General features: G+C 39.4%; 1 protein-coding gene across 4 annotated transcripts in view; it reads right to left on the bottom strand.

Moving 5' to 3' along the window:
* Positions 1-13,356, bottom strand: part of PIGF (phosphatidylinositol glycan anchor biosynthesis class F) — a 40,657-nt gene that overhangs the window by 22,512 nt on the left and 4,789 nt on the right. For all 4 annotated transcript variants that reach the window (XR_007515559.1, XM_049870512.1, XM_049870510.1 and 1 more), the window contains exon 4: positions 12,600-12,716. Coding sequence is in view for 3 of the 4 variants with exons in the window: in XM_049870512.1 (XP_049726469.1) it covers positions 12,600-12,716 (117 nt within the window). In the remaining variant the exon portion in view is untranslated. The remainder of the gene's footprint in view (positions 1-12,599; positions 12,717-13,356) is intronic.

Genomic DNA, 13,356 nt, shown 5'->3' with positions numbered 1-13,356 from the left:
TTGGAATCTCCCCCTCCATCCCTCCCTGCTTGATTTCTGTTCCCAAGGGAGACACTGCATCTTCAATTCTTCACTGTTTGATCTATTTACCTCAAGTCTGAAAGTACATTAAAGAAGAAAATTGTTGCCCTAGATTCTGACTCATGATGACCCCATACATGCCAAGTAGAACTGTGTTCCATTGGGTTTTCAAGGCTGTGATCTTTGGAAGCAGCACTCTTTACCCATAAGCCTCTCACCTCCCATATACTTTCTTCCTCACTGTCCCCCCTTTCTCACTAGACATTAATCACACAGCAAACTGCAATTACATTTCCTTTCTTGTTAGAAACATAATTTTAACCTTTCCTTGAACATTAAAAACTGCCTCTTTCTTTCCCCCCCATTTACTTAGGTACCTGTAAGTTACCCTAAAACACAGTTTAAAAAACCAAACATTACCTCTAAAATTTTCTCCCTTTCTTCCTCTCTTTCCCTTTCCCTCTCTCCTGTCTCCCTCTTTCTTTTTCTGGAGACAGCTTTCCTGTTGCACACTGGATCCCCTGCTCTGTAGGCCTGCTGCACAGCTGCTGTCTGGTGATTTCCCTACACCATCATCTTGGGAATTCCCTTCGCCTCTCTCAGTGAGAGCTCGTGTTTCCTGGGTCCTAAGACTGCTTTCTTTCCTTCTTTCTTAACTTAAAAAAAAAGTCCCTCCTCCAAGAGATTCCTGAGACGGAGTTGCATGGAAAACAGATTTTTGGAGATGTTCATGTCTGAAAATGATTTTACTGTATGATATTGCAGAGTTGCTGGAAAACATTTGGCCTCAGGATCTTTAAGGCATTGTTCCACTGTCTTCTGGCTTCTACCTGAGAAGTTCAATGCCATTCTGACTCCCCAACTCTCTGTATGTAACATGTTTCCCCTTCTCTGAATCTTTCAGAATCATCTCTTCATTCCCGGTTATCTAAAATTTCATAAAAATGTGCCTTGGAGAGGGTGTCTTTTCACCCATTTTGCTGGAAATGCATGGGTCTTCTGAATCTAGACTCTCACGCCCTTCCATTACTGACATTTTCTATTATTTATAGACTTGCTTTTTTCACCATTAAGAAATTTTCTATATTTTCCCTACTCTTCTGCTGAAACTGTCATCTTGAACTAATTCTCTAATTTTGTTACCTTTTAATTCATTTACCGTATCTTTGCCTTTTTGTTCACCTAAAGGATTTTCTCAACTTTGTTTTCACTTCTGTTGAATTTTTTCTACCATACTTTTAATATCCAAGAGCTTTCTTGTTCTCTGAACATTCCTTTTGATTATCTCTTATTCCAAGGATGGAATACCTTTTATCTTTTAAAAAATACACACTTTCAGAAGTTATCTTCTGGTCTTTATATTGCCTTGTTTCCACTGAGTTTTGTTGTTGTTTTGATTTCTAGATTTCATTTTAGTGGTGTTCCTCAAATGTTTGCTGATTCTTTATTTCTCATTCTACTTAAAAGTGAAACACTACATATGAAATGTCCAGAGCAGGCAAATCTATAGACAGAAAGTGCATTAGTGGTTGCCTGAGGCTGGGGAATGGAGGGAAGGATGGGAATGGGGAGTGACTGCTAGTAAGTATGGAGTTTCTCTTGGGTGCGACGAAAATGTTCTAAAACTAGATTGTGGGGATGGTTAATCAACTCTGTGACTATACTAAAAACCACTGAATTGTATATTTTAAATGGGTAAATGTGATGGTATACAATTATATCTCAATAAAGCTATTACCAAAAAAAAAAGTGAGAACACTAATTGGACGCTCCCTGGGTGTGAGCAAGATTATTCAACTGGCAGGGGTAGGCTTCATTGTACCAGGGATTGAGTAGAGATCCAGCCTTTTCCTTAAAGGACCCCTATATGTCAGTATTTGTAGATATATCTCCTGTATCATTTTCTCCAGAAAGAAACAGTCCAGTATTCTGCCTAGATGGTATAAGTTTAACTGCCAGCGTTCTGAGCCACGCAGGGGAAAAGAGCCAGGGCTGAGATGGGACTCATTTTTAGTATGCAGAATTTCACTTAATCCTTAGTCCCTAAAGAGGTTAAACCAAGTAGGCTCTTGTACAATTAGACAGTCCTTTTAATGTACAAATTGACTACTTCCTTCATTTGGGGAAACGATCAGATCTTTAAATTATTTTTGTTCTTACGGTTGGGACACTAACTACTTTTACGTTGAGTCTCCTTTGTTCTCTAAATCTACCATATCTTCTCTGATTGCTTTATTCTCACCACTCACTCATTTTAATTAGCTCAAGCCTTTCTTCCATGCTAGAACATGATCTTCTGTCTGTTATGTCTCTTGATGCTTCGAATTTATGATCAGTAATGGGGCAGCTTAGATTCCCGAATTACCTCAGTCATCTCCTTCACCTCACTTTATTGTTCCATCATCTCATCTTTGAGCTATTTTACCGAAGTCATATAATTTTTCTATGGTAAACTGCATGGAGTTTATTTGTTTCTGTTTCTTGGGTAGTATTTTCTTCCAGGCTGATTGCTTGCTGAAAGTAAAGAGGGCTTGAAGCACTTACTGATGAAAATCAAAGACTACAACCTTCAGTATGGAATACACCTCAACATAAAGAAAACAAAAATCCTCACGACTGGATCAATAAGCAACATCACGATAAATGGAGAAAAGATTGAAGGGGTCAAGGGTTTCATTTTACATGGATCCACAACCAATGCCCACGGAAGCATCAGTCAAGAAATCAAACAATGCATTGCACTGGGCAAATCTGCTGCAAAAGACTAACCTAATCATTGTGGTCCCATTCCCTTTAGGAAGACCCAAGAAAAAGCAGTTGCTGTCATCTCACTATCAGCCTGAGGATAAGAACAAAGGAAATAAGTGAGAAGCCCAGCTAGTTCCCTATTTGCATCTAGAGCCACCCAGCCTCTGCTTGCTGTGTAAGCTAGTTTACCTAATATGCAAACCAATTTCAGCTGAAGGTTTCTGTTACTCACACATGAAGATACGAAGGACAGTATACAAAAGTAGATTATACACACATACACAGTTAAAGATGTGTCCAATAAATTAAGTTAAAAAACAAAACAAAAGCAAGTTATAAAACAGTAACTAGTATAACCATTTTTGTTTTAAAATTACATACATGTTATATGCATGGACAAATAAGAAGAACATACCAAATCTGCTGTAATGGCTGCCTTTTGCCTTTTGATAGGATTACTAAAATCTTTAACTTTTTATATTTTTCTAGAATTTGAATTCTTATGATATACACACATACACAGAGAGTAAGCGAGCCTTGGTGGTGCAGTAGTTAAGCACTCAGCTGCTAACCATAGGTTGGCAGCTTGAACCCACCAGCCGCTCCACAGGAGAAAGGTACAGCAGTCCACTTCCATAAAGATTAAAACCCAACCCAGTGCATAAATGATTAAATGATTACAGCCTTGGAAATCCTATGGGGCAGTTCTAATTCTGTCCTACAGGATCCCTAAGAGTCGGAATCAGCTCAGGGGCAATGGGTGTGTTGTTTTGGTTTTATACATAGTAATAAATGATCAAGGTAAAAGAAAATCAAACAGGCATATTCCTTTCTATTTATTACTTTATAGCAGCACTGATACTGATTTATTCTCATTTAAAGATTTCCATAATAAAATCATATGAGTTCTCTGGTGATTGGCGTCTTTTTTCAGTTAAGGAACGTGTGTCAATAGGGTTAAAAACAAAGTAAAGGGCTCACTACCCTACCGTGTATAAACTTAGAAAGTGGCTAAAGTTGTATTACAGATCAACCTTCATGACAATGAACTCCAAGTAACTGTTTTAGACTCTACAGAGATTCATTACATTAAACAGTAATTGAAATAAACAGACCATTTTGAGCACCTACTATGTGCCAGACATGGTATCAGGTACCCGATGGTGGTTTACAGTATACACTTGTGGCTTAGGCTTAGATAGGCTGTCAGGGAAATAGTGGTTGTCCAGATGTATCTGATCTTTTTAACTGTTGATGCTACATCTAAAAAAGAGACACTATTACTCTTCCTAGTGGCTAACGATATTTCACAGAACTCTGACATAAACACTCTGCCGTCGAGTCAACTCACGGCGACCCCATGTGTTGCACAGCAGAGTTGCGCTCCACAAGGCTGTGGCCTTTTGGAAGCAGACTGATAGGCCTTTCTTCCAAGGCACCTATGCGTGGGTCTAAATCACCAATATTTCGGTTGGTAGTAGACTGCATAGCTGTTTGCAAAACGTTCTCTTCCCCCACTGAATGAATATTCAAACCAATGCCTCGTTCCACACTAAATTTTTGTGCCCACATTCAATCTTTTTACCTGTTTTTTAATATGACTAAGCCCTTGGTCATTCACTATCTTTTCACTCCTAATGTTCACAGTGCTTTTTCTCAATATGAAATCCATTTCAATAAAAAGATGACAAAAAAGAGGCTTGTTGTCTTTGTCCACACAAATTGGTCTTACTCAGTGTCTTCACCTTGGCAAGGTCACCAGAATTTCAAAGCAAAACACAAGTAATTGTTTTTGTGCATATTTCATAGTATTACTGCAGAACCACCAGACCTTTGATTTTTTAAAACTGTGTTTTTGCATAAAAGTGAACATTTAAGAAAGTCCAACTCTAAGACTAAACAAGCTACCAAATCAATTATGTCTTAGTTCAAAGTTTGACATGTTTTATATCTAAATTCTTGATGTGAGATAAAAGCGCAAGGAAGAAACAGTACAGTGGAGACATGAAAACTTAAGTTCACCTCTCACGCTGACGTTCAAATAAACTTCATTCTAAACGAACTGAGAAAAGGTTACTCCTTCTCCATGGCCGTCTACAGGCTGCACATTTTAAGACTGTTACCTAAACAAAGAAGAGATTCTGAGACAAGCTGCAGTCAAAATCCAACTCGTTAACCCATTGGCGTAGAGTCGATTCCTACTCATAGTGACCCTACAGGGCAGAGTAGAACTGCCCAATGGGGTTTCCAAGGCTATAAATCTTCACAGAAGCAGGCTGCCATATTTTTCTCCGGAGAGGCTGGTGGGTTTGAACTGCTGACCTTTCAGTTAGTGGCTGAGTACTTAAGCACTGTGCTTGACATTTGTTAATCCACTTGACAAACATTTCTTGAGTGCCTACTACTTGATTTCATTCCTAATCTCACTAGGTTCTGATGATAACCCTGCAAAGTACATACTAGCATTATTACAACCACATTCTACACGAGGATCTGTGAGGCCGAGTAGCTTGTGCAAAATCACTTGGCCACTAAGTGGTGAAGTCGGGGCAAGAATCCGTTTTCTGACCCTCAGTTACTGGAGCCTTCTAACTTCTCTACAGTCAGGTGATCTGGATTCAAGCTCCAGCTCTACTGCTTACCATATGAGCTGTATGAGCTTGGAAAAAAATCACTTAACTTGTTGCCTTTTTATCTAGAAAATGGTAAACTACAAGTATCTCACCAGATTGCTGTGAGAATTAAATGCTATAACATATATATGAAAGTGCTTTAAAAACTAATTACACCTGAGGGAGCAGGGAAGCAATGGGATGCAGACCCCAAATTCTCCTAAGACCAGACTTAATGGTCTGACTGAGACTAGAAGGACCCCAGTGGTCATGTCTCCCAGACCTTCTGTTGGCCCAGGACAGGAACCATTCCCGAAGCCAACTCTTCTGACATGGATTGGACTGGACAATGGGTTGGAGAGGGATGCTGGTAAGGAGTGAGCTTCTTGGATCAGGTGGACAGTTGAGACTATGTTGGCATCTCCTCCCTGGAGGGGAGATGAGAGGGAGGAGGGGCTTAGAAGCTGGCAAAAAGGACAGGAAAAGAGAGAGTGGAGGGAGAGAGCAGGCTGTCTCATTAGGGGGAGAGTAATTGGGAGTGTGTAGGAAGGTGTATACGGGTTTTTGTGAGACTGACTTGATTTGTAACATTCCTATTCAGCACAATAAAAATTATAAAAAAAAAAAAACTATAATATTTTTGACTAGGTAGTACATTAATATGGTTCATTTCAAAAGATAACAAAGGATATTCATTGGGAAGTATCCCTCTCACCTTGTCGTCTAGCTTTTCAGATCCCCTCCCCAGAGACAATTAATGCTTTATCGGTTCCTTATATATCTTTACAGAGATACGTAGATATCTCTATTCCTCCCTGCCAACTTTTTACATTAATAGGAGCTTCCTATACACATTTGTTCACCTTATTCTCTTTCACTTAACAAATTCATAAAGAGTTGTTTTCTTAACACTCATAGTATTTCATGGTGTAGGTTAAACTTAACCCGGCTTTATTAAAGGACATTTAGGTTACTCTCAATGCTAAAATGAGTAACCTCACGCATTCAATGTTTTATAGATGTGCTAGATAAAATCCTGAAAGTGGAACTGCTGGGTCAAAGATGTGCATTATAATTTTACAGATATTACCAAACTGCCCTGGAGATTTGAGTCCACTTGCAAGCTCCTCAGAAGAAAGGCTTGGCAATCTATCTCTGAAAAAGCAGTCAGTGAAAACCCTACGGAGCACGGCTCGACTCTGACATATGTGGAGTCGCCACGAGTCAGAGCTGATTCAACGGCAGCTGGCTGGGCCCTTCGTAAAATCGGAACCAATTTACAATCCCATTAAAAAAAATCCCGTCAGCACCTGTTTTCTGAAGCCCTTGACAACACAGTGTATTACCAAATTTATGGTTCTTTTTCAGTCTGCTAGCTAGAAAATGGTATCTTCTCCCTGTAAGTTCAAGTTTCACATTTGTTATAGATCCTGCCGAGGAGGAATAATGTGCTAAAGGATATGAAAATAAGACAGCAGACTTATTCACCAAATTTCAGACTCAAAGGGCAAATTTTATAATACACGAGTTTTGTTGTTTTTACTCAGTAGAAAGTAATAGGTGTAACTGCAAGATATCATTTGGGTTAAAAGTAGAATTAGGCTTAAAACAGGTCCAGAAAAATATACGCATATTAAATTTACGATCCAATATTAAGACAAATTAGGAACAGCTTCTCTTTTTTTCTGGCATTTTGTTTATATTCTTTTTTTTTAATTGTTTTTGTTAATATACACAGCAAAACATACACCAGTTCCTGAGACTCTACATGTACAATTTAGCAACACTGATTACGGTTTTCAAGTTGTGCAACCATCCTCACCCTCCTTTTCTGAGCTGTTCCACCCTCATTAACATAAACCCACTTCCCCTAAGGTTTCTATCTAATCTTTCAAGTTTCTGTTGTCAATCTGATCCCATATAGATAGTCCTTAAAAGAGTGCAATGCTCAAGGCGGACCTTTTTCACTAGTTAAGCTAAACTACTGCTCGTTTTTTAAGATGACTTCAGGGGATATTTTTGGTTTAAACTTTAAAGATTATCTCAGGGGTCTCAACCCATCTGGATCAAAGGAGAATGAAGAACACTAAGGTCACACGATAACTATGAGTCCGAGACAGAAAAGGCCACATGAACTAGAGACTTACATCATCCTGAGACCAGAAGAACTAGATGGTGCCTGGCCACAACTGATGATTGCCCTGACAGGGAGCACAACAGAGAACCCCTGAGGGAGCAGGAGATCAGTGGGATGCGGACCCCAAATTCTCATAAAAAGACCAGACTTAATGGTCTCACTGAGACTAGTAGAATCCCGGTGGTCATGGTCCCCAAACCTTCTGTTGGCCCAGGATAGGAACCACTCCCAAAGACTACTCATCAGACATGGAAGGTACTGGACAATGGGCTGGAGAGAGATGCTGATGAAGAGTGAGCTACTTGTATCAGGTGGACACTTGAGACTGTGTTGGCAGCTCCTGTCTGGAGGCGGGATGGGAGGGTAGAGAGGGTTAGAAACTGACAAAAGGGTCACGAAAGGAGAGACTGGAAGAAGGGAGCAGGCTGACTCATTAGGGGGAGAGTAAATGGGAGTATGTAGTAAAGTATATATAAGCTTACATGTGACAGACTGACTTGATTTGTAAACTTTCACTTAAAGCACAATAAAAATTATTAAAAAAAAAAAAAAGATTATCTCAGGGCAATAGTTTCAGGGATTCTTCCAGCCTCCCTGGCTCCAAAAAGTCTATAGAGTCCATAAGAATTTGAAATTCTGTTCTGTATTTTCCCCCTTTCTATCAGGATTGTTCTATGGAATCTTTGATCAAAATGTTCAGTATTGGTAGCTGGGTACCATCCAGTTTTTCTGTTTCATGGCAAAGGAGGCAGCTGTTCATGGAGGAAATTAGCCACACACCCCATATCCTCGTATTCCTGGTTCTCCTTCTTCGTTGCTCCAGGTGAATAGAGAACAATCGTTGTGCCTTGGATGGCCACTTGAGAGCTTTTAAGACCCCAGACACGACACAGTGGACTAGAAGGTAGAACAGAAGCACTAAGCAGGTCATTAGGCCGATTAACTGGGATGTACCATGAAACCATGACCCTAAACCTCCAAAGCAAGAAACCAAACTCTTGAGGTTTTTGGTTATCCATAAGAAGCCTCAGCAGCTACTCTTTTTTTTTTTTGTCATTATTGTAAATGTATCTATCACACAACTTTTGACAATTCAACTTTTTACAGGCGTACAACTTATTGACAGCCATTACAATAACCGGCTGTGCGACCCCACCTTAATCGATGCAACTTTTCATCACTGTTAACCATTAACCCCCTCTTCTCTCTCTCCTGCCCCTGGCAACCACTGATAAACTTTGTCCTCTATACATTTGCCTTTTCTTGTCTTTTTATATATGCAAGGTCATACACTATTTGTCCTTTTGTACTGGCTTATTTCACTCAGCGTAACGTCTTCCAGCTCCATCCACACTGCAGTACGTACTAAGACTTCATTTCTCCTATTTTACTGGCTGAGTAGCATTCCACTGTATGTGTGTACCACATTTTGTTTATCCATTTATCTGCTGATGGTCATTGTAGCATTCCACTGTATGTGTGTACCACATTTTGTTTATCCATTTATCTGCTGATGGTCATTGTAGCATTCCACTGTATGTGTGTGCCACATTCTGTTTATCCATTTATCTGCTGATGGTCATTGTAGCATTCCACTGTATGTGTGTACCACATTTTGTTTATCCATTTATCTGCTGATGGTCATTTAGGTTGTTTCCACCTTTTGGCTATTGTGAATAGTGTTGCAATAAACACTGGTAAACACAAGACTGATTTTTTAAAAAGTTTAAAACATTAGTAATTTATATATACAGTCAGCTCTGCTGTAACGCTTCTTTGGAAAATGCAAATTTGTTCCAATTTAGCTGAGCTCTTAGGGAATAATTTGAGTGATTTCGTCTGTGAGAAATACCGGGTGAACGCAAAAAAACACCCAGCTGCACCAAGCCACAAAGGAATATATAACACACATATCCGTCAAATATCTACCAGCTAATCAAGATAGTTTGGTGCTAGTGTACGAACAGACATGGATCAGTGGAATAGAGAGCCCAGAAACAAATGTACAAATCTGTGGTAAACTGGTTTTCAACAAGGGCTTCAAGACCATTTCAATGGAGAAAGAATAGTCTTTTCAACAAATGGTGCTGGGACAACTGGACAGTCACACACAAAAGAATGAAGTTGGGCCCTCCTCTCACACCTTATACAAAAATTAACTCAAAATGGATCAAGGTCCTAAATTTAAGAGTTAAAACTATGAAACTCTTAAAAAATAAAACATATGGGTAAATCTTCACAACCACAAATCTGGCAACGATTTCTCAGATAAAACACTAAAAGCGTGAATAACAAAGAAAAAATAGCATCAGCTAGGAGATGGAAAAATGGAAACTCTTGTACACTGCTGGTGGAAACGTAAAATGATAAAGCCACTTTGGAAAACAGTCTTCTAGTTCCTTAAACAATTAAACATAGTTATCACACGACCCAGCAACTCCACTTCAAGGCATGTATTAAAAAAAAAACAAAAAACCATATATACTCAAGAGAAATGAAACAAACCTGTACACAAAGGTGTATAAAGGTATTATCCTTAATAGCCAAATGGTAGAAACAACCCAAATGTTCATCAACTGGTAAATGGCTAAACAAAATGTGGTATATCCATACAATGGAACATTATTTGGGCATAAAAAGGAATGAGGTACTGATACATGCCACAACACGGACGAACCTTAAAAACATGCCAAGTGAAAAACATCAGTCACAAAAGGTCATATATGATTCCAGTTATATGAAATGTTTAGAATAAGCAAAGCTATAGAGACAGGAAGTAGACTGCTTTTTGTCAGAAAGTGGTTCCTTAGGGCTGGAAAGTTTGAGCAAAAAGGCGGTGAGAGATAGGTTTCTTTCCAAGGCAATGAAAATGTCCTAAATTGGCTATGGTGATGGTTGTGCACATCTGTGAATATACTAAAAAATCACTGAATCGTATACTTCAAATGTAACAATTGTATGGTATATGAATTATATCTTAAGAAAGCTGTTTTTAAAAACCCAGCTGCTACCTCAGCTTACTGTGTGAGTTATGAAGAGGTGTCACCTCAGCTTACGGTGTGAGTTATGAATGGGTGTCACCTCAGCTGAACCATGTGGGTTATGAACAGGTGTCACCTCAGCTTAACTGTGTGGGTTACAAATGACACCCATTCATATCTGGTGTTAACCTTCCGTCAGATTTCTGACAACCCTCCTTTACCACCTCACAATAACTCACAAGAAGCCACCTTCCCCGCACCCACTTCTACAAGCAAACTTCTGGTCTTTTTAAGGGAGAGTGCCATATTTGCTGTAGTATTTATGTATTTCTTAACCATTTAACATGTATAAAATTTTTTACTATCTTTTATTAAATTCCTTTTTTTAAAAATGTGTCACTGATGAAGTTTTTGAATGTTTTCTGTATTCCCCAACCTCATCCTTCCCATAAGCCCTGTGGTTTTTATTGCCCAATTTTGCACGGTGTAGTGATTCTTAGGAATACGTACACCATGTCACAGCAGAGCTGACTGTAAAATCTCAGATAGCCACGTCGTCCCCAAATAAAGTATTAACACCATTATCAGACACAGAATTCAAAGCCGGATAAACCACCAATCCATACCAATACGGTACGGTGCAAACAGTTAGTGTTCTCAGCTGCTAACCGAAAGGTTGGAGGTTCAAGTTCGCCCAGAGGTGCCTCAGAAGAAAGGCCTAGTCATCTACTTCGGAAAATGAGCCACTGAAAACCCCACGGAGCACAGTTCTCCTGGCACACGTGGGGTCACCAGGAGTCAAGAGTTTGCTCCACGGCAACTGGTTTTATGTTTCAATAGACTTTCACTGCGAAAACATTTCAAACTAAAATGATAAAAGAAATTACTTCCATTTGGGAAAAAAGTTTTCAATTGTTGCACTTTTGTTTTCTAGAGCCTTTCTGAGTGTAAGACTTTTTCTGAAAGACTTCGTGATGGTTCTAAAGGGGAACAAACAGAACTGATTTCAGAAGCAAGGTGGTAATTTATGGAGCCAAGCTATCCAGGCTGCATCCTCTCTCCACTAGGGCTGATTTCTGCCAAAACCAAAAAGTCACTCAAAAAGGCCATCTTCATTTTCCCTTTCTCTGCTTGCTTTCACTCAAGCTGTCGCCCTAGCACAGAGTGCCTTTCCCTTCCCGGTAGTCTCACCAAATCTCACACTCACGAGCGTAGTCCTTACTAGGCTGCTCCGCCCTCCAGGGCCATCCTTCAGGGGTCTCCTACTGAGTCTTCCCACAGTACTTAATGTTTGGGTTACACAATTTTAGTCTTGTATTGTTTGCTCATTTCATTCTGTGTCCCTTCAACTTGCAAGTGCCTCGGGGAAAGAATTGTGGCTAATGTCGCCAAATCCACAAAGAGCTCCGCACAACACGGGGCACAGAGTAAGTGCTCTGGACGTTTTTATCATGTGATGACAAACAGGGCAAAAGTGTGGGCTGCAAATATCCTGCTCAGTTATGCCTCAACCATTTTTGCTGCACATCGTTTCAATGCCTTTCAAACAGCGAAAATTTTAACTTAGCTATGCTAAAAATACACGTGGCCACTAAGGAAAGAAAATTCTCTAAACCTTGGACTCTGATGTCTTACCATGAAAGAGGCTAAACAAGAAATTATAGTGGTTGCACAAAACATTTTTAGATTGTGGACCCCATGTCTACATTATAAGATGTAGAAGTAGAAATTACAGCAATTGTATCACAGTACAAAATTATCCCAGAGCAGTGGTTTCAAAGCTTTCTTTTGGCAGCAGAAATCTTTTTTGCAAACAAATGGCTACGTGTAACTTTACCATACAAAAGGGAAAAAAGCAGAGCTGACCTTGCTAAGGCAGAGGGAAGAGCCTATCGCTCTGCCCATCTGACTCCCTCTCAAATGCATGCCACCCCTTCCCGACCCTCAACTCTTAACTGAGGTGGCCTCTTACATCTGAGAACCATACAGTGCGGAGAAACACTCATGGAACAATCAGCAAGCTGCTATAGATGGAAAAATGTTTCATTCATTTTTTAAAATTTATTTCAAAGATCACTAAAATATAAAATTAAAACTTACCCATTTCTACTGAAAACTCTCAGCCATGCTTTGATGTTTGGTCCTAACAAGCACAGACAAGGCACAGTAGTAAAAGTAGACAAAATAACTGCAAATAAAAATGTTTCCAGTGCCAACCTAGGAAAAAAAAAAACTTTATTAATTTTTAAAAAATGTTAAAGGTATGCATACATTTGTACATACACACACCATCCTGCATAAATAGACTTAATATAAAAATATTTTCTTATACTTACAATGGTAACATAAAGCCCACCCAAATGATTACTGCAAATAATTTTACTCCTGAAATGGAAGCTATAAAACACAAGCTAGTGAGTATCTGGCTTTAATGATAGATTTCGGAAGTGTTAAATATCCCACGGTCCTTCCTGAGATTGTCCATGCAAGAAACCCCGTTTCTACCTAATAAACTTTCAATAGTCTCTGGACCTTACTCTATAACCAGTGAATCAACTCGAGCTTCCATCAGAACCACCTGAAGAGCTAAAGATCAGGGGCCCCACCCTTAAGAGCTTCTGACTGAGGCCTGTGAATTTACATCTATATAAAAGGCTGATGCTGCTGATTCAGGACTAGACTTTGAGAACAGCTGCTCTAAACATTCATTCTATTCTAAAATGGATGAGACAGAAACTATCGTTTCCCATTACGAAGGTCTTGCCCTCCCTTCTCTAGAAAAGGACAACCTGCTAGTGTGTGTATACATAACTATGTGTTATACAGATATACATAAAACCAAACCAAACCTATTGCC

Source organism: Elephas maximus, chromosome 26 (assembly GCF_024166365.1).
Source record: "Elephas maximus indicus isolate mEleMax1 chromosome 26, mEleMax1 primary haplotype, whole genome shotgun sequence".
Taxonomy (NCBI): Eukaryota; Metazoa; Chordata; class Mammalia; order Proboscidea; family Elephantidae; genus Elephas; species Elephas maximus.
This window is presented reverse-complemented; position numbering and strand designations above follow the sequence as displayed.